We start from the raw sequence: 21,053 nt of genomic DNA on the forward strand, positions 1-21,053 counted from the left end.
CAGCAGGATTAAATCATCAAATAGCAAAATATTTCTGTTGTCTGCTCTTCTGTTGTTGTAACCCTGTCCTCTCTGTGACCAGAGCTTTCTGATTATCTTGCTGTATCAAAAAAATACACAGACACCCACCCACCAGGAGCCTTAAACAGGAAGCACTGATTGGCAAATGGACAAGGCTGTTTCCGTAGCGACATAGGGAGCCTAAAAGCCCCAAATGCAGCATCTACTCTGTGCCTCCTTAACTGGATGAGGCTGGAGGAAGGGAAGTGATGGAGCTAGTGGGATGGACAGGGACGTTTCCATGCTGTCCCAGGGGGACGCAGAGACAGAAGGGGATGGGGGTCTTTTCTTTTTTTTAAACTCATCTCCAAAGACTGAAAGCTTGTATTGATGTTATTGATGTTGACTTTACAATTCTCTCATGACAGCTTGGCTAGTTAATGGAGCTTGCTGAGGTCATTTCGGCTTCAACCTACTTTGGTCATCATCTTATATAAACCTTGTCAGCAGAAGGTGACTGTGATTTTACTGTGCAAAAAGGATTTATAGGAGGATATTTTTGTTTTGATATAAACTTCTATATGTATGAAACCATATACTGTAATGTATATGTAGTGAATTTATAGTTGTAATGGTGTGTTCTGCTCTTACAACCACAAGGAGTGTTTAGGAAATGTTTTTTCACACATTCAAAGTGGGACCACACCCACACTGTATGCCACACGCTTTGCCTAATTTGCATTCATTTTTTGTTTTACAAAGAGAAGAGGATTTATTTTCAGGTTTCATTTATTTACTTTTCTCTTGATGGTTCAACTTAAATCCTGTGTAGACGGTTTCATGAAAATCCCAACTAGGCTTTTAAAGCATCTCTCAACCTGAGCTGAAAGATGTCAGAGGCTTCATTCTTCATGCTTGTATAAAATGTAAGTATTCCTCAAAGACATTGTATTAGGTTGATGCAGAAAACTCTCCTTCTAGTATTTTTTTTAAAAATTACATTTATTTATTTAATTAGTTTGTTAATTTTGGTTAAATTACTCTTTACATTTGTTTTCATACCTGGTCATTGTTTATGCTTTATCTGGAGATGTACTGAGCCAGTGATATGGTTTATTCTCTTGCAGGGTGATATTTTCTTCAGTACTGACTCCATATGATTATATATGCATATCCTGTCATATCACACATATTCTTACACACTGTATACACATCTTCATCACATAGATCTTGGTCTGATCTTATTTGTCTTTTCTTCTTGACATGTTTTCTCTCCTGCCACTAGAGGACACTGTGGCAGCAAAACTGTGGTTTTCCACCCTCTGCCACTGCTAAACTTTTGACCTACTTTTGGTGTTTGTTTGAGATTTTTTTTATCTCTATAGTGCACATTCTCAAAAACACATCAAGCGGTGATCAACTCCTTCCTGGCACCTGATGTTGATCTTTTGACTACTGTTCATGTTTACTTTCAGTATGAACTGTGTGACTTCAGTTTTTCTTTTCTCTGCTGACCTGCTTTTTGTCATGGTGATTAGATATAATAATAATTGTATTCAAGTAGTATAGTACTTTTCAAAACACTAATTACAAAGTGCCTCACAGACCAAAGAGATTTTTTTAAATAAATAAAACCGGATAACAATTTAAAAAAATTAAAATTGACATGGTGAACATAAGGGGGAAAACAAAACATTCAAATACATGCACAATAGATATAAGTAAGCTTGGCACAGTGAATAACAGAAGCTAACAGCAGGATTGTGAAAATGAAAATACCTGTCTGTACAAGTGTGTTTTTTGAGAAGGGATTGAAGGTTGACACAGAAGTGAGTCACCGGCGGGTCACATGGGTGTTGGTCGGAGTGTGGCCAAGAATCCTGACATGAAAGTACTACTATTTTCTAACAGCTTCCATTAAGGAGTGTAGTGACAATTCAACTCTTGCACTTCAATGAGGAAAGAAACAATTTGTCGTTACTGTATTGTCACACTTTTTTCAGAGCATGACACACTTGCACTCAGTACAGACATACAAGTTGCTGCAGAGGAGTTAGCCCAGAAAAGTGTGAATACTGCTTTATTTCTCAACTTGTAGAAATAGTTCACACACAAAAACATAGTTTCTGTGTTGCCAGACACTTTCAAAAGACCACATAAGCATTTATACCTCCATACAGGAGTTAGATGTCATGTGATTCTTGCACGGTGGCTACTGTCAGCATGTCTGCTATCTGGCTGAAGCTCATAACCGTACTGTGTCTCTCCTGCAAAGCCCAAAGTGACAAACGTAAGTTTAATTACATGCATATAGTAAATGTGCTAATGGTGAGGTACAGGCACAGGTAGCTTATCAAATCTTAAGTGAAGTTAAATGTGATGACTGTGCTACATTTTGTGTCTCTGTCGAATTTGTTGAAATTTGTTTTAGTATTGTTCAGTATTGTTTTGTGTCAGAATTATAAAATAAACAGAAATAGTGAGGTGGTTTCTCTTCCTCTAGATCTGAAATATGGCACTGGCTGGTGTTCTCTTTTTGCTGTCTGTATATTATGCTACCGTCATGTTTATGGATACACAGCCTGTCTACTTTTGTGTAGCTAGCCAAAAGGAAAGTTCCTTTTCTCACAGAAATCGATCTCATCTAACTCTTTTTTCTTGCCTCCTAGTTATTGTGAAAATGGTTTATTGTTCTGCCACTAGAGTGTAGTGTCACTGTAAGGCTGTGAGTTTACTTCCTCTTATATTAACACTAAACTTTTGCAGGTACAAAACATCTCAAGCAATTGTAATATCTCACCTAATGCTTTAGAAAAGAATAAAAACAGTCTAATGTTCATCTTGTCCTCCAGAGAAAAAAGTAGTTTTTATGATTCCTCCATTCTTACATTACTGTGTTTGTCTGACTGTTTTCTTATCTTCTGGCAACATCAGATACAACTGGGTCACGTGTTCTCGTAAGCGATTGTATTGGGTGATGTGGGTGACAATGCAAAAGTGCATGTTTCCTATTGAAGACCTATAATTCAAGTGAACCTTGTATTGCAGTCACTGTCAGCATGTTGTCTGTGCGGTTAAGGTGTATAACCAGCTTTTGTCTCTTTTTTACAGCACTGAATGGCAAAGGTAAGACTGATTTAATGTCTAATGCTAAAGTATATGTTTTAATAATCCATGTAAGGCAGGATGAATTTTTAAAGCTTTATCAAATGTCAGGTGAGATGAAACAGAATAACTGTGCAAATGTTTGTGTCTGTCTGTGTAGAGACGAGTCATGTGGAATTTAAAGATGTTGGAGAACAAATCACTATCCAGTGCAGATACACTGAATCAGACCAGACGTCCCTGACCTTGAAGAAAGGTCTCGATGAGGAGTCCGAAGTTCTGCACAGAGTCAATAATGGTAAAAGTACTATTGCCACCCAATTCGAGAACAGACTTGAGGTCAATGGAGAAATGCCCAACACTGACATTCTCATCAAAAACCTGACATCAGAAGACACAGGGCCATACTGGTGTGTGTACAAAAGGGTTATTAGCGGCAAACCTGAAGAGAAAAAAGGCAAAGGGTCTATGCTCCTGGTGGTCAGAGGTGAGTCTTATCAATTTATTCATTATCTCACAAAATCGTTCATTCTTGTAATTCAACATAATTTAATTTCCACTAGAAAAATAATCTCTTATGAGAGAGACATAACAACAAGCATAGACATGAACATCATGACAGCATAGTACAACCATGTCATAAATCAACCTTGGTGTACTACGTGAAGTCACTCAAGCTTCAAAGCAGAATTTATTGTCATTCTTTCCATTGACAATAAGAACTGACATAAAACAAGTTAAGACTGTGTAGCATTAAATTAAGTGCCATGAACAAAGAGTTATCACATATTTAAGGATGTGCTTATTTTTATTAAAAACAATAAAAGTGTGTAATGAATTGTAATGTGCAAAAACATTATAATAATATCAACCTAATGCTACCATTAATTCGTTCATCATTTTATTGCAAATGTGGATGGAAAGCATGAGGTGAAGTGGATGGATGATATTTGTTTGCCATACCTAAATTTGAATTATATATATATAATTATATATATATAGCATTTTACATTTCTCCAAAGCAGGATTGTATCAGAGAGTTAGAAAATGGAATGTGCTAAAAAAAATATTTCCACACAATAAATATGCTTGAGGGGAAGAATGAGAAAACAAATTCAATCTCCCCATCTTGTCTCTCAGATGTAAACTGTCCGTATTTGATAGATTCCACGCAGCCTTGTGAAATAACGAATAAGAGTCTGATCCTCGGGTCCGTTGTGATCTCTGGTGCTGTGCTTCTCCTCATCATCCTGGCATTCTTCATGTGGTACATCTTCAAGGTACTTGTGTATTCCAGTGTGTCTGTGTGTATGTGTGCATGTGTTTGTACGTGTTTCTGTGTGTAATTTTTTATTTGATTGTGTTTTGCAATGACTCACAAGCCCTGGTGGAATCTCGGGGGCTGTTTTCCATGTTCCTGTTATGCTCAACAGCACTCATATAACAGACACACATAATAATAAAAAAAGTGTGTGGGACATATTCTTTCAGATTTGAAACTGAGGTTTATTCAGTCTTACTTTCAGTTTACGGTGGTAGACTTTCATAGTTCTGATAAAATGATAAAATGATGAATCTGGATTTCCTGTTCCCCTGTGCTGTTCCACTATATTGTTACAGTTCACATGTTGTTGTTTATCACATGTTGATGACAATATTTGTTGTTCTAGAACAAGAACTCTCACACCTCCAAAAAACCAAGGCACGCCACCACCAATGATGTTTACGAAGATATGCGTGGAACCCTCAGGAACTAAAGATGCAACAACCTGCAGCTCTGCACCACTGACACATGAGTGTTGCATGTGAGCATCTGAGTTCTCACTGAAGATTAAGCAGAAGTGGTTCAACACAATGTATAAAATTCAGTAGAGAAACACAGATGTTTGTCCTGTCTGAAAGTAGCAGTAAAAAAACAAACAAATCTTAAATGATTCATAGTCTGACGTGGATATTACAGTGTTTTACTATTGTAAATATGTTCTTTCATTTCAGTAATTTCTTATAGTTTGGTAAAACGTTTTTTTTAAATCATAATTACAGATGATTTATTGTATTAATAAAGGTATGGTCATGTAGATATTATGTATATCTATATATATGTAAGACTTCTGTTATTTGCCCTCTACACGAGGGACGTCTGTGTATTTGTATATTACATAATCGTCTGCAATAAATTTGTAGAAACCGCAGCAATGTCTAAAAGATGTGCTTATTTATTAAAATAAATTTCATGAGGGTGGTGAAATATCTTAATTTGTGACATTATTTGACTGATGGACTAAACTAACAGTGGGCAGTGGTGGCCTTAAGGTTAGAGGATTGTGCTTGTGACTGGAGGGTTGCTGGTTTAATGCCCCAGACTAGCAGCACAATATGGTTGGGGAAAGCAGTAGAACAGCACTTTCTCCTTCCTCATTACTACCACTGAAAATGATGGTGGCACGGTAAGGAGAAAAACTGAGGGAGAACTAGGTAATGACATGAGTCACATCTCTGGTTCTTACTTTACGCTGGCATTTACATTTACTGTAAAAGAGATGATTTGACTGCAACAAACAAGCTTCACACATAAGAATTTGTGTCAACCCACACATCCCACATGAGATCAATCAACCAACTGTGGTATTCTAACTCCAATTCTTTAATACCTGACAGAAAAAATTATTATTATTATTGTAATAAAAAGGTGAAATTCACACAACCACACAAGAAGAAACAACCATTTGAATAACAGAACAGTTTAATTTATTACCAGTGGCAAGTCAAGCCCAGTACATGTATTCACTTGATTTTCAAACACTGTAAATCAAGGAACAGTTCAAACAATATGAGTCAAGGCAAGTTGCATCCAAACGCAGGGCCAAGAGACGCTGTATGGGTCAACATTAAAATGTCACATTGTTTGCAGGAAAAAAAAATCTCTCATCTAGTAGCAATATGCAGAGCAGAGTAATGTTTACATATGCGGTACAGTTGTGGTCGCAAGCTGTGACTTTTTGCTTCATTCTCTAAGCAACAGATCCGCTGAGGCATTTGTGTGCGAGAGGTAAGTATGCTTATATGTGTATGTGGGGAACAGGGGCACCATGCAGTTGTTGTGTCAGTGCAATGGGACCAACTTAGGAAAGGAAACTGCTTTGAGGTTAATCGTTTGCTCATAAACGGAAATGTAGACCCCTCTTACAAGAAAAATAACTAAAGCACATATAGAGTCACGAGGTTATCTACACCACAATGACACAGTTTAAAGTCAGACAGGTGTATGAATAAATGTTCTAGTCTATCTACCTGTTTGTACTAAATCAGACCGAGTTTTACACCAATGTGGAACCTTCTTGATTGTGTAACTGCAGCAGTTTCTATACATGTCATAACTTGTAAAGGGAAACAGTAAATGATCATGTCAGAATGTGAAGCTCAAAGACACAGCAAGTGATAATAATCTGGCACAGTTTTGCTCTACCAATAACTGCTGTGGATTGTGTGTACAGAAACCAAGGATATGCCATTTTTATCTCTTAGTGACATCAACAGACATGATGTCATGTGACCTTAATAGGTCTCAGTATGAAGTTTGAAAGTGCTTTTTAGACAGGGTTCCTTCTTAAAATATGCTGTTGCATCACTTTTTCTGTTTTTTGAGCTGTTACAGATTCTGTCACAGGAGTCAGAGTGGAAACTGTGACATTTATGTGCTTTTACAAGTGTAGGCAGGTGTTGGGTAAAAAGGGTTTTAAGAGTGTGTGGTTTCAGATTTGATCAGTTTGAAACATGAAAAGAAATTCAAACCATAGGAAACAGATAGTTTCATCAGCAACTGCTGGTGCAAATGACACAATTCTGCCGCTTTAAATCTAGGCCAACATAGCAACACTTCTTTTCCCTGAAAACACAGTAGAGTTTTAGGGTTCACTGAGTATTTCTTTCCTTTTACTTAAATGCCTGACTTGCAGCAGCTGCTAATGCTGATATCCACATCTTGTAGCAGTTACAGCAGCCGTTCTGAATGGCAGGTCTCCTTATACAAAGTCTACATAACCTTTTGAAGCATCTTAAATTAGATGAATAATTTAATATATTATAATAACATAATTAAATATAATTAAAATATAATAAAAGGACTTGCGTCTGGGTTATGGCTCGGTTAAAATCGCGATGTACACATATGTTGCTCAATGATCAAATTAATTTATTCATTTATACAGTATTATGGTATGTGCCAAAGGTTGTTATGTTCATCAACAGTATGGTTTCCTGATATTTTCGTGGTGCTGATGCAGCATATGTTCTTCCTCTTACACTCGAGTGAATCTGGGCCACAGAGTTTCAGTTGAACATTTGCATGTATGCTAAAATTGAGTTGGAGTCTGCAACAGAGATCTGTCACCATGTCAGACCACAGTTTTCACTGTTTTGTGTTACATTGGTGGGTAAGCAGCTCCATAATATAGTGATATAGTGCATATTATGGGAAAAAGAAACACACTTTAAACTTTTTTGGCTTGGATTGGATTGTTTTGCATAATAGCAATGCAAAATGAAAACAGTGACACACAATTACTGTATTGTGTATTTAGCCTGTCTCACAAAATAAGACAGTTAAGTTAGCTGGTTGGACTGAAACCATGTTTCAAATTTGTGGGGGGTTAAATGTTTTTACTCAAATCAAGCAGTCTGGAGATAACTTTTCAATCCTGCAGACTTAGATGATTATGTAGTTGCTTCTTAGAGCCAACCATGTTAGATACATCTGGTAGCCAGAGTCACTGGGCCTCTGAATCATTACTGGATATTTTCTCATTTCTGCAGCACTGCCCGGTGAGTTTTTTGTCTTCTACTGGCAAGCAGATCTCCTGATGTTGTGATACAGTTCTTTCCACATTTGAGGTATAATGCAACACAAAGGAAACTGACTGAGGACGTCCTATTTTAATGACTTATGGTGAGCCTTTAATTAACAGACTTTAAAATAGGTCTGATGATTCTAATTTTCTAATTCATGTTCCTTTTTATAGAGTACTATTTTGATGCTTATCCAACAATTTGGAACAAGAGTGTCTTTTGAATTTATTGTTTTGTCCCCAAAAGTGTTTGGTAAACCTAAAGCCTCCACTCTTCAGCTTAACAGAGCTGTGTCAGCTGTCCACAAGATGAAAAAAAACACTTGAGCGGTTCCATGCCCGTTCACCAAAACAAAATATGTCATCTGATTTCTGAGAAAAAAGGATGACTCACTTGAACTTTTTGAGCCACTTCCTCTGCAAACCTGCTTTTTAAGTGTCTTTAAGTGGCAAAACAAATAGAAACGTTGGCAGTAAAATGTTTGCATGCTTATACTGCTGTCAAATTCCACCTCTAAAGTTTCTCTAAAATTCTGGTGTTAACATTCTGTCAGCCAATAATCCCCCAGAAACACTGGCAGGTTGTGTTTTCTTTAATAATTAATTAATTTATCAGCAGTGACTTTAAAGGGTGGTTTTGGTGAAATGTGATAGTCCCTTTCAGCCAAAAAATCAAATTGGAGAGACACTCATTGGTGATCCATGTTAAAATTTTAGAGAACATTTACATAGTAATTAGCCCATGTCGTCTCATGACACCCATGAATCATTTTGTGGGACAAACCTCAACACGCTTTCAGTTGTAGTTGAGGCATCAATGTGTCATTTATTTAAACAGAGGTCACTTTGCTTGAATAAATGATTCACGAGGCCAAGAGCTGGACAGTGGCCCTCAGACATGTCAGGTGATATCTAGAGAGAGAGATATCCACTGTGCCAGCTCTGTTTTTGAGCTATTTGATGGCAGAGCAGAGAGAGGAATGATGAGAGGAAGAGGAAGAGGACGAGACCAGGCAGCAGCCACAAGAGGTCTCCGCAGCTCAGAACTGCAGGATGTGAAATCAGGTCTTATGAACATGAAGCAGGTTGCTACAGTTTGACATGTGGAATTTAAAAAAGGTTAAAGGTCGTGGGCACAGCTGAATATCTGAATAGATGTGAGCTAACTCAACACTGTGGACCCACCCAACTACATGCTTTATAGGCTACTACAAACATATAGCATATAGCCAGTGCCCCAACTCCCCCACCAAAACACACACACACACACACACACACACAAACACACACACACATACACACACACACACACACACACACTCAAGCCTATCCACCCATTACATATATGATGGTGTGTGGGTGAGTGGATTAATCTTCATGATAAATTAATGCCATCATATGCACACAAAGGAAGGGATTGGAGTTCTTCTGTTTGTTTGGTTTAATTGACGATAATCTGTAGGATGACAGCCATAATCCGCTTGAAATATTGTGTAACAGTCCAGACGTGGGCATTGTTATAGCTCACGATTGCTAGACACACACATTCAGTAATTTGCTTCCGGTAGTTCTCTTTAAATCACGATAGACGCCTAATCCACCTCAGATCTTTGATAGACTCTGAAGCTCCACAGTTACAGTAAACCACTCCCGCTCCTGGGTTGGGCGTGCGTCAGGAGCGCAGGTGTGATTTTATCCATTCCCAACAGACTGTCTCCTCAAGTGGTTCGCTGTGGCAAAATAAAGACGTGGGAGTTTAGGGAAGTTCAGCAAGCGAGAGAATTTTACCTGTAACCAGGTGATTTTTGAAGAGTAAAGCGTTCAGGAGTTTAAGAAAAGGAGAGCGACAGAAAGAAGAACGCTCAAGAAGAAACAACCTGGAAAAGTTACCGATGCAAACGGTCCATTGACACACACAGAGGGACCGGGCTCATCAACTGTACACTTTCAAACTGAAATACCACTTAACGACCAGGGGAGGAAACATCTACAATAATGAGGAAATCTTCATATACAGGTGAGCTGCTGCAGTTAGATAATGTGACAATGAGTTATCTTAAAATGTACAGTCAGACAGACTGATTGTAGGAAAAGGCAACTTGCACAGTGTCTGTGTGTGTGAATACAAGAGAGATAAGGAGAGAGAGAGAGAGAGAGAGAGGGGGGGGGGGTTTAACAGTTATAACAGTGTCTGATTAAACTTCATCTTTTGACTTTCCTTGTTGATTAACGGCCCATACAGGATCTTAGAATCTGTAAGTGTGGTTATAAACTATTTCTTGCAGGTTTAGTCTGCAAAGGCCAGATGATCTCTGAGTACAGCCTTACACATATGACATCATGACAGAAAGGTGGCACAGACAACTGAGCTCTGATTCATAAAAGCCTACAGGCAAATGTGAGTTTCTTAAGCTCCGAGGAGCATAACAAAGCAGACAGTTAAATGCACCAATTGTGACGCACTGACAGTGATTTCGTGTAGAGTGACACTAAAACACAGAAAGCATGGAGTTCGTACAAATTGTGCAGGATTCATTTACAGTTGGTGGAGGAGAAATAGCAAAAATATTACAGTTTATTATCATAACAGAGTTAGCTTGATCAAATTGACAGTTTTATGGAGCAGTTCATTCACTCCTACCCTACTAATGCCCAGAAGAATGACTTGATTTATGCAGCTGAATCAAATCTACGTGAGCTCAGTGTACTAACATGGTTCAGTATATTTTAGCACCGGCTGGATCTGATTGTGGTTATTGTGAAATATCAGCTGTTTTATAAGATATGGAGGTTGTGATGAGTGGGAATGAGATAGCCCGCAGCTCATGAGAAATCTCTGGAAGACTGAAGACACTGATTGTTTGCTAAAAGACACTTTGGAAGAGAAATATTTGGTTGAACAAAGGATTTTATGTTGTATGATCTAACTAACCGCTAGAGCTGCCTTGTCACTCGCAATCAAGCCATCACTAATTGTGTATGCCCCCACTGATACTTGTGACATCCCCTTCATCTCCTCTTTCCTCTATCTCTCTTCTCCTTCAACTGTCCCTTATTCTTCCCCCTTCCTCTCTTTCCCATAATTCCTCTTTCTTGCAGCACTGCTTACTCTCACTTCCATCTTCTTCTGAGCCTCTTCGCCCTCCTCCCCCTCTTTCTCCCTCTATAAGCTCCAGCTCAGTCCAGTGTACACAACGCTATCCCGCGGAATGCTTTCCCGGCTTCTCTTTCCAGAGTCTTTGTGCGATGGAGCGGCCAACGGTTTTCCATCGGAGCCAAGCACATGTTGAGTCATGCCACCTCTCCTCCTCCTGCATGTGTGTGTGTGTGTGTGTTCTTTCTCTGCTGCTGTGCGACGTGTGTGGAGCTGTCACATTCTTTGTCAGAGCTTCACTCAAGGAATAGTCTTAATAACAAAGTGTGTGTGAGTAGTCTGATGTGTATGTGTGTGTGTGTCTTTTGTGAAAAGGCACTCCTCTCTAACGCGTAGGGGTGTTTAGACAAGCATCAGAGATCTGTGTGTGTGTGTGTGTGTGTGTGTGTGTGTGTGTGTGTGTGTGTGTGTAGGGGGTGACTTTGAGAGAAAGGTCGGTCTGAGTGTCAGCATGTGTGTGTATATTTTGTACGCAAATACCCTTGCAACACACAAACGCAGAAAGATTGTGTAAATTTGGGCATTTGAATTTTGATTTTTTTAGACTTTAGCCGTGAGATGTGTAGCTGTGTGATTTTTAGGGTGTTTGTGTGTGTGTGTGTGGGGGGGGGGAATACATATATGTGTGCCTGTGTTCACTCAACTACCCCTTGCTGCTGAACCCTTCTCATGGAGCCGATCCCTGCCTTGCACACCACTCCCTTGAGTCGTCTGGATCAATGAGTAACCTGTATGAATAACAGCCCACTCCAACACACACACAGAGTCATTATTTCCCAAGTACACTCCTCCTGGTATGTCCTCCTTTTATGTCCTACTCAAAACACACACATACACGCCTAATTCCACTACTTGTACCTGTGTGAAAAATGCCTCACTCTGCGCTGCATTATGGCTTTTAGCCTTTTTATACTGGAGAGTCAGTGAGGCTTTGATTTGGAGCCTAAAGCTATTGTTAGATGGCAACTTGAAAGTCCAGCTATAAACTGTGTTGAGACATATTTGCCCTGTCATCTAGCAGAGCATGCCGAGAATGGTCTAACCCTCAATTTGGCTTCCTAGAAGCCTGAGAATAATAGACCAATAAGGTATTGGAACACGTGGACATGCACGTGCAGTGCTGTGGTTGGCAAGATCTAAAATAGTGGTGTTAATGGAGCTACGGGTTTGAGTTTGGGACATTGCTTTTGCAGCATCAGAGGCTGGAAAGGAAATTGTGAGGAAGTAGAGAGCATCAGTTGACCAGCTGGATGTGACAGTCAAACAACTCTAAAAAAAAACTATGAATTGAAGTATGACAATGAAAATACCAGAATGTGGATTTTATTGTGTAGTATTTTCCTCCTAAATGTTTACCGTCCCAACTGGTTTTGAATCTGTTTGACTAATGTGGCCAGTTACCTAATGTCTATCTTTGGAGGTAGGCATTTCATTCATCACAAACCTATCTGGGTATCTACAAGGCTCACATAAACAAATCCAAAACTTCACCACATTGTGATGTTACTTAATAATGTTTGCAACACCATGTCACTGATATCTGCAATGCTCCCCTGAGCACTGGAGACTTACAGTCTATGTCTTGTCTCTTCTGTGTTTTGTCCTCCCCACTCAGCCGTGTGGAGCCTGCTCTGAAGTGTCCACTCTGCTCTGTGTTTATTATCTGCAGCCAAGAATGCAGCTCTGTGATGCTGGCTGCTGCTGTGGCTGCTGTTGCTGCTTGGGGTGTCAATTGATACAACAGACTGACGGTGCGGCTCTGTACTGTATGCCTGAGGCCAGGAGAGAGCCTGTAAAAAGATAATGGATGGTTTCTATGTGTGGTGGAACATGTGCACTGACATCTAGATGTGGTTATTAGAATGATGAAGCACATGTAAAGACAGACATTATTTGACCATTTCATATAGCGGTATTCATTTAAATACTTCAAACTTTGAATTAACCATTGTTTGATTAACATACAGATTTGATTTGACATATTTTACCACTAGAAGGAAATCAGTACATAAGAAACGGAACAATCCCTGTTGCTTGCTGTTTTCGGTAAGTCATAAAAGCCATATATGAGATTTTAGTAGCTCTACTGTTTGGCAGGAGCAACTTGTCCTGTCGTGACATGAATAAATATCTTATTGCAGCTAGTGCTCAGTTTAAGTGTTAGTGATTCATATCTGCTCAGAAAGCGTATTAGAGTGGAGATCTTCTGCATTGGCAAGATGATGCTTGTTATCTGCACAAGTTGTTGTCTGCATACAAACTCCGCATGTCATTTATAGAAAAGAAGTATCCAAGACAACCACTCATTACAACTTTATAATTATCTGCAAGTCGGCTGAGCTTTATGAGCACTGGCTGAACTTCAGGTAATGCCATACTTCAATTTCAGTTTCACATTGATCAACTTTATTACACGTAAAAGTTCAGAAACAGTATCGCAAAAGTGATAAGATACACGTGATATATCATATATATATTATATGATGACATGTCTGTTTGATACTGTGCACATTGCTTCCGTTTTAAGACAAAATGAGGTTGTTTGTTTCATTGTCTTTTGTCCTCCATGGGAATCCCTGCAAACACACAGATGCTAAAACCTTTTAAAATTTGAATCTCTCTCTCTCGCTATCTCTCTCACATTTCTGAACATGCACATACATACAAGCAATTACTCACTCAGTTGTTCACCTGTGATATACACTAACTACATGTTTCCTGGGGGGAGGTTTCAACCCATAAAGCTCTATGGAGTACTAAACTGACTCTGTGACGTTTTAACAGCCTCACAAGAAGGAAGGTTGATCCTTATCTGCCACACCAGTATTGTTTTATTGACTGCCCTGGTATCCTGTCTAACCCCTAAGATGATTTTGGCTTGTGTTTTCATTGTGAGGAGTACAGAAAGGTGACTGTGTGTTTGGCAAAGCAGTGTCGGTCTTCAGTGAACGTGGTGAGTGAGGGATACATTCGTGTTGAAAGTGCGGAGGTAGGAAGAGGTGTTGCCACTTTATTTCTTTGGCGCCAGCACAACAGCTATTCATTTGGGAGGAGTGCAGTCCGGGGTCAGGTTTCGACGACTAGTGTGATCGTGTGTGCACATGAGGCAGTTGTGTGTGTGTGTGTGTGTGTGTGTGTGTGTGTGTGTGTGTGTGTGTGTGTGTGTGTGTGTGTGTGTGTGTGTGTGTGTGTGTGTGTGTATGTGGGTGTGTGTGTGAGTGCGGTTGGCGGGGTCCATACTCATTAAGAATGCATCCAGGTAAAGGTCTTATCTGGGCTGTAAAAACAATCTTGAAAAATGGTATTCTGGCCATTCAGTCTGTCTTTTTTTTTTTCTTTCTTTCTTTTACTGACTCTTTCTCTCCATCCGCTCCCGGCTCTTTGTGAAACGCCATGTTTGCAGCACACCCTTAACATGTGTAATGAGGGCTATAAAAACACAATGGAACAGATGAGTGAGCAGAGAGTGGTGTTAACCTTTTTCACATCCTGATTTTTACTAAAAATTGTGATCATATATCATGATATATGATAACTGCCCTTAACTGGCTTTAATAAATGAAACGGTGATGTTAGAGCATCTTCAGCTTCTGTAATGTGATGTATTTCTGAGTGAAACTGAATATGTTGGCAGGTTATAGTTTTGATAGTTGTAAGTGGGGTACTAAAGGTCCTTCAGATTTGACTGGATTGCACAAAAGTGGGCACAGTTTAGCAAATACAGCGAGATATGGAGCTGTAGAGAGACAAGAGGTATATTGATATAAAGGTGTTAAAAGGACTTTTAATATATGTTAACATATAATAAATAAATAAAATGTAGTCACCCCTACAATATTGTCACAATATCTATCAATTTGTCCGTATTGTCTAGCCTTATCATTTTGTATAAAATGCTATATTGCAATATTGTGATATAGTTAAATTGTTGATAAATCAACTGAGAAATTGTTTGTAGATAAAACACCCAGACAGGAATATCTGTTCTGGCTAATGCATTGAATTAAATAGAAAATATTATAAGAATACATTAATACATTAAATAATTTTCAGTCTACGGCTAACAAAGTTTAAACAATTTTTAAAAACTCCACCCAAAGCAAATGAAAAGTGTGTTAAATGTAACTATAGTTTTAAGTGGCAGCCCTATTTATCTATGTGCAGAATGACAAGACATTGGCTTTTATTAATCAGGTTAAAAAACATACCTTTCATGTCCCAATATTGTAGCTTTGACTCACAGTTGACACTTGAATCCAAACACCACCTAGCCCTGAAGGGAAGGATGGAAGGAGATTAGGAACAGTAAATAAAAGTGCAAATCCCTCACCTCCTCTGTTCTCCTGCTCACATTAGGACAGTGTGGCCTCCTTCTTCAAACACAAAAATCCCAAGTAGTTGTGTGCTCGAAAGAGACAGAGCATGCATTTATAGTGTATGTTTTGTAAATCGGTCCACCTTTACATGTGTGTGTCTGTCTGTTTGCAAGCCTTCATTCATGTGTTTGTGTGATTGCTCTTGTGTTTCAAGTACGTCTAAGTGTTGCACTCCATCCCCTCTGTTTACCTTTGCTAGTCATCTGAGACCAATAACTAATCAGTTGACATGTTTGTCCAGCCATAGCCATGCATTTGAATGGTCATGTTACTCACACACAGCCTCACCGAGCACTGCAATTGACATCAATCAGTTGAGGCCTACGGCAAATACACAGGCAGCCGTTCATTTACTCAGGTCCATAATATGACCTGCAGCATCGCTCAAAGTAGGTTTTTTCCATTAGCATAAACACTGGTTCCATTCTTTTCACATATCATGTGTCTGCAATGACCTTTATAGTACATAGCAGTGTCATAAGGCAAATATGACCTCACAAGATTATAAAGCCCTTGAAAGGAAAAGAGACATTGATCATAGCAGCGATACATGCTTTGTGTGTGTATGTGTGTTCTCCTGGCCCCAGGCAAGACTGAGCAGATGAGTACAGCCGCAGACACACACACATACACACACACACACCTTTGTGCCAACATATAGTTTAACTTTTCAGGTGTCACTCTTTAAAGCTGTATCCAACTGGGATTGGCTAACGCATTTTTGCTTTATGTCTGTCAGTACTTTTCCCTCACTTTCAAACCGCACAGCTGCTATCAATGTTGAATTATATCACTTCAATGCCACATATCATCTTATCAACACAACTGGTGTTGTTACAGCGTCTGTTGCATGCTGCTTTTTTGCAATGTTAAACTTAGCTTGGCCTGTTTGAAGCACTTTGTGTTGCAAGGGCGTGTGTGTGTATGTGTGTGTGTGTGTGTGTGTGTGTGTGTGTGTGTGTGTGTGTGTGTGTGTGTGTGTGTGTGTGTGTGTGCTCACCTTTCTGTAGAGGTGAGGTGAAGCCTGTATTCACAGCTAGAAAAGTAAATAGGTACAGACATGCTTTTTTGCTTCAAGGCTTTATAGACTTGGATAGCTCTTATTAGTTCTGTCATTGTGCATACAAATCTATCAAACAAACGTATTCATGAACACACTCACATAAAAGACTAAAGGTGTTCATGGCTCACGGCAGTTGCTCTTAAAGCAAGAAAAAGGATCGACTCTTTTGCTTTTATACCTTTGACAGGTCTCAATCCACAGTTAGTGATTTAAACAGCTTCCTCTCTGAATCAACAATGACGCCAGTAGCATCTCTGTCGCTTTTGACCTTTACATCAACTCTAGATTAACATTTCCTATTAAAACCTTTCTATTAACTTTGATGGAAGAATTTGGAGTTCAGCCCAGTATCACAAATCACACAATTGCCGTAGGGGGATTTACAGTCTGTACAGCAATATGGCATCTTCTGTCCTTGATTTGAATGAGGAAAAACTCCCTTAAAAAACCCCTATGGAAGAAAGGGGGATCCCTCCCCCAGGACGGACAGACATGCAATAGATGTTGTGTGTACGCAAATTACAGAAAACTGTAACTAAAGAAACTAAATAAATCCCGGTTTTATGATGCACGCTGCACCACTTAGGAAGCAACTCAAACTGACCTAATTAGAGGAATAATTACATTACTCATTCCTTGACTTTTACATCACATTCTAGAGGATGTCAGACAGAAATGTGTCTACTGTGGACATGAGAAGGATTTTCTTTGCTATGCAGCCTGACACAAGTCTCTTTAGTTCATCTTATAGTAAGTCCATTTAGCATTTATAAGCAGTATATAAACAATCAGGTTTGTAGCACGCTATAATGTTCTGTAGTTTTTAGCAGATATACTCTTCAGATACTTCCTCCAGTGGGCATCCATAACCAGATGCTTGTATGAATGACAATATAGAAAAACACAGTTATGATAATATAAAATATGTCTCAGTGTTGTCTGCTGCACATATGGTTCAGACATTTTCACCATTTTCCATAACAGGAGAGTGACTTCAAATACTTTGACACTGACATGTTTTCTGCTTCACTGCTTTGATGAGGTGCTTTGTTGAGTTTGGTGCAGTGAACAGGTTACTCTGACCTCGACACAACTGTTCTAACTGTTCATTTTATATTCTTATCTTTGCATGACATTAATTCAAAATAACGAGTTTCTTCACTTATCAAAGCATTCAGCCTCCTCTGCCAGCCTGTGTTTTGTTAACAGTCTTTCCTCCTGCAAACCCTGCAGAGGGGTGTTTGTGTGTGTTTGGACCAGGATCGCAGAAATGAGCTAATGGAAAGCGATTTTATTTAAATACACATTGATGCATGTCTTAATTTAATGTATTATGCTCATTATTATGTCAACATTTATGTGTTGCACAAATATTTGCAATATATTTAGTAAAAGAGCGAATTGTTATGCTAGGTATTACAGCAAATGTGTTGCTAAATTTACAGAAAGGCTTCACATTTCATCATCAATGATAGTAGTTTCTCTCTCTCTCTCTCTCTCTCTCTCTCTCTCTCTCTCTCTCTCTCTCTCTCTCTCTCTCTGTCTCTCTCTTACTTACACACACACACACACACACACACACACACACACACGCACACACACACACACACATTACAGAGGCTTTACTCATGTCCTCCAGTCACATACGGGCACATTCATTCCCCTTCCCTCTAACCAGCTGTCTTTGTGTGGAAACTAGTGACAACGCAGGCAGAAAACCACCATGCCTGCTGACATTATTTGCAGAAAATGAGTGTCGTGTCAAACGCTGATTTGTGGTAGGAAGTATTTCTAAGAACTTATAAACAGGAAGGGAAAATTGAATCATCAGCCACCGGATGAACTCACCTCATCTGAACAGCCCTGAATGGGTGAATGCAGAGGAATGGAGAGGAAAAGAGGATAGGGGATGTAGAGAAAGGAGAAAAATGTATGTAGTTGATTTGAGAGAAATGTTATTATCCTGCCATCACCTGTTCCAGGAACGGTTGCCACAAAGCTACTGACTTCACTTGTTTTACCAAGTACAATAGGAAAGTAGAAGTAGTGAGTAGGAGGTTACAATAACAGACTGATTTGTATCTACTTTGTATTTTAATAAATTATGAAGATTTCTCTTCATAAGTTATATTTAGATCAATTAATTGAATTGATTTAATAGTACATACTTAGATATAATACATTACACACATTATTAAGAAAGAATATAAAGAATAGCACAGTAAGGAAAAAGTTCATTTCCTACGTGGTCCTCTTACTCTTTGCTTGAAATGTTACAGCATAGCATTTATACTTTACTGAAAATAGACATTCCCATTTTCCTGATGGAGCTCAATCACTCAATCTGAATAGACACATTTTTTCCCTGTTTAGGCCCCCTCCCTTCTCGCCCTGCATGCAATGGCTGATGATTCAGCAGAACTGAGAGCACATATTCACAGACAGGCGCAAACACTCTGCAGACGATCAATGACAGATTTCCCGGAGCATTCCACTGTAGTTTCAGGGATTTAAGTAGACCATCAACTAAGAAGAGGAATCAATCCCCTGTTTCCTAAACCTGCCAGGGTCACGTAGTACTTGGTTGAACCCTGACCAGGTCACACGTGTGTAACTATAGCGATATCAGGTAACTGACATCAACATAATGTGAGTTAGTGTCAATTATTTCTGCAAATTGTCACTCAAAACCAATCAATATTACAAGATAATGTGAGCTTGTTCAAATAGTTTTACACTTTCAGGGTCGCGGTTACTGTGATTAGTACTTGTAGTTGTTGTTTTAACTTACCCGTTGGTGTTTATTAATATTTAAGTTTTCCTTTAACATATTTATCATTACCTGAAGTGTTCTCCATCCGCACAATTTGGCTATACTTATTTGAAAACAAAACCAAAAGAAAATATTCATAGTTGCAGAGTTGTCACACCGCACTAATCAGTTTTATTAATATACTACCTCGTGCACTTTGGTCTACGTGCTAGTTCCGTTTGAGTTATTTCTACATCATCTTGTAAAAATAGATACAAACCACAAATGAAGTTTAAAAAAAATAAAACATGTCTGGCTTTGTCCTCTATATCCAAATGTCAGTTTCTCCATGGTCGGACAAAAGTAGCAATCTTTTAAACATTGGTTGACTTTGTTTTTCCAATTGTCAACCGTAGATTATTTCGTGGAGTCAAGGAGAAAGTGAAGTAACCATTTTCCACTTGGTGTTTGTATATATGTTGCATTTTTCGGATTTAGCTGACGCTCCTTTCAAATACTGAATTGGCAGCAGGTGTCGCTCGAAGGCTGCTTGAATGCACTTGAATGTGTCATTTAATGCTACGTTTGTTGATCACAGTTTCAATTCTCTCAACTTTTTGGGAGATTTAACTAATTTGTCCTTCTGTTTGCCCCCATTTACAGCGAGATCGTCCAGCGCTCGAGTGAGGAGGACAGAAAAAGAGGGATCTGGCATCACCAGTCCCAGTAAGTAGACTGCTTCCCCATCATTTGCATCTATACATAAAGTACATCTGTCAAATTATCATTACATCCATATGTATTTCAGTGCATAAATATATTTGGTTCATCCAGTGACTGCATCTATAAAACTGTGATCCATGTCTTTGTTTCTGTCCTCCACCCACATTTGAGCATTATCAAAGTCATACAGGGGCTTTTCCAGCTTCTATTTGATAACCTGCTGTTCCTGTAAAGTATTTTATAAGTAAGTGTCACTGACCTTTATCAGAGGGATGTGGTAATGCTGACGGCAGAGCTGATTCCTGTCCAGATAACATCCGATAGATCACAGACACAGTGGTAAAGATAGCTTTATAGGCAGAAGGAGGCAAAGTGTCTTCCAAAGAACGAAAAAACGAAAGCTGTCATCAAAAGGTCATCAAAAGAAAACAGCTGCTTTCTTAGACAAATAAGAAAGCAGCAGCTGTTCTTGTGTACTCTGGTATATCATGATATGTTATTGCTACCTTTAACCTTAGACTCCTTCTATCAGACTTTTATTAGCGTCTCTACAGTTTCACTGTCAGCCAAGTACGAGACCATTTTTGCAATATCTTTATTTTTCACATCACACTTTCTGTGTTTCCTGATGTTTCCCCTTCTGTGTGTGTGTGTGTGTGTGTGTGTGATTTGTGCGTAGCTATTGCACAGTATTGGCATGCAGGCTGAAGATGTGGCTGAGTCTCACCACTGAGGCATCTTCTCCCAGTGGGAAGAGCAAACTGCATCATCAGCACAAAGAGAGGAGGGAAAGAGGAGGGGTACTGGAGCACGCACACACACATGCTCGCGTTACACACGCAAACTGTAGACAGTATGTTAAGGCACAATCATGCCTTGTGAGGGGCTGTGTGTGGGGCAGGATGTGTATTCATCCCACAGACAGTTGACAGCCAATGACACAGAATACACATACTGACAGTACATGGTAGTTGTGTACGTAAGTGTGTATGTGTGTGTCAGCACAGATTAGAGTCTAGATAGTATGTTTGTTTGT

General features: G+C 39.1%; 2 protein-coding genes across 3 annotated transcripts in view; both read left to right on the top strand.

The window, feature by feature from the left end:
- Positions 1 to 3,053: 3,053 nt before the first annotated feature.
- Positions 3,054 to 5,287, top strand: si:rp71-81e14.2 (uncharacterized protein LOC100002239 homolog). Of its 2 annotated transcripts, none has more exons than XM_062439142.1 (4): positions 3,054 to 3,126; positions 3,266 to 3,592; positions 4,246 to 4,385; positions 4,776 to 5,287. In XM_062439142.1, exons 1-4 carry the CDS (start codon positions 3,060 to 3,062, stop codon positions 4,860 to 4,862), a joined length of 621 nt encoding a protein of 206 aa, XP_062295126.1. In that variant the 5' UTR covers positions 3,054 to 3,059; the 3' UTR covers positions 4,863 to 5,287. The 2 variants fall into 2 exon arrangements, with proteins under 2 accessions (XP_062295126.1, XP_062295128.1); XM_062439144.1 differs by having other exon boundaries at positions 4,270 to 4,385.
- Positions 5,288 to 9,896: 4,609 nt separating this feature from the next.
- LOC133998904 (septin-9-like) overlaps positions 9,897 to 21,053 on the top strand; it is a 66,302-nt gene continuing 55,145 nt past the window's right edge. The window contains exons 1-2 of the mRNA XM_062437934.1: positions 9,897 to 9,966; positions 19,958 to 20,020. Coding sequence (XP_062293918.1) covers positions 9,945 to 9,966; positions 19,958 to 20,020 — 85 coding nt within the window. The 5' untranslated portion in view covers positions 9,897 to 9,944. The remainder of the gene's footprint in view (positions 9,967 to 19,957; positions 20,021 to 21,053) is intronic.

This window comes from Scomber scombrus, chromosome 18 (assembly GCF_963691925.1).
Source record: "Scomber scombrus chromosome 18, fScoSco1.1, whole genome shotgun sequence".
Lineage (NCBI taxonomy): Eukaryota > Metazoa > Chordata > Actinopteri > Scombriformes > Scombridae > Scomber > Scomber scombrus.

Excerpts from the sequence above, each read along its gene's own strand:
- si:rp71-81e14.2 (XM_062439142.1), top strand. The coding sequence starts at position 3,060 with ATGTTGTCTGTGCGGTTAAGGTGTATAACCAGCTTTTGTCTCTTTTTT. Across the intron at positions 3,127-3,265 it reads TACAGCACTGAATGGCAAAG|AGACGAGTCATGTGGAATTT; the intron begins GTAAGACTGATT and ends CTGTCTGTGTAG. Across the intron at positions 4,386-4,775 it reads TCATGTGGTACATCTTCAAG|AACAAGAACTCTCACACCTC; the intron begins GTACTTGTGTAT and ends TTGTTGTTCTAG.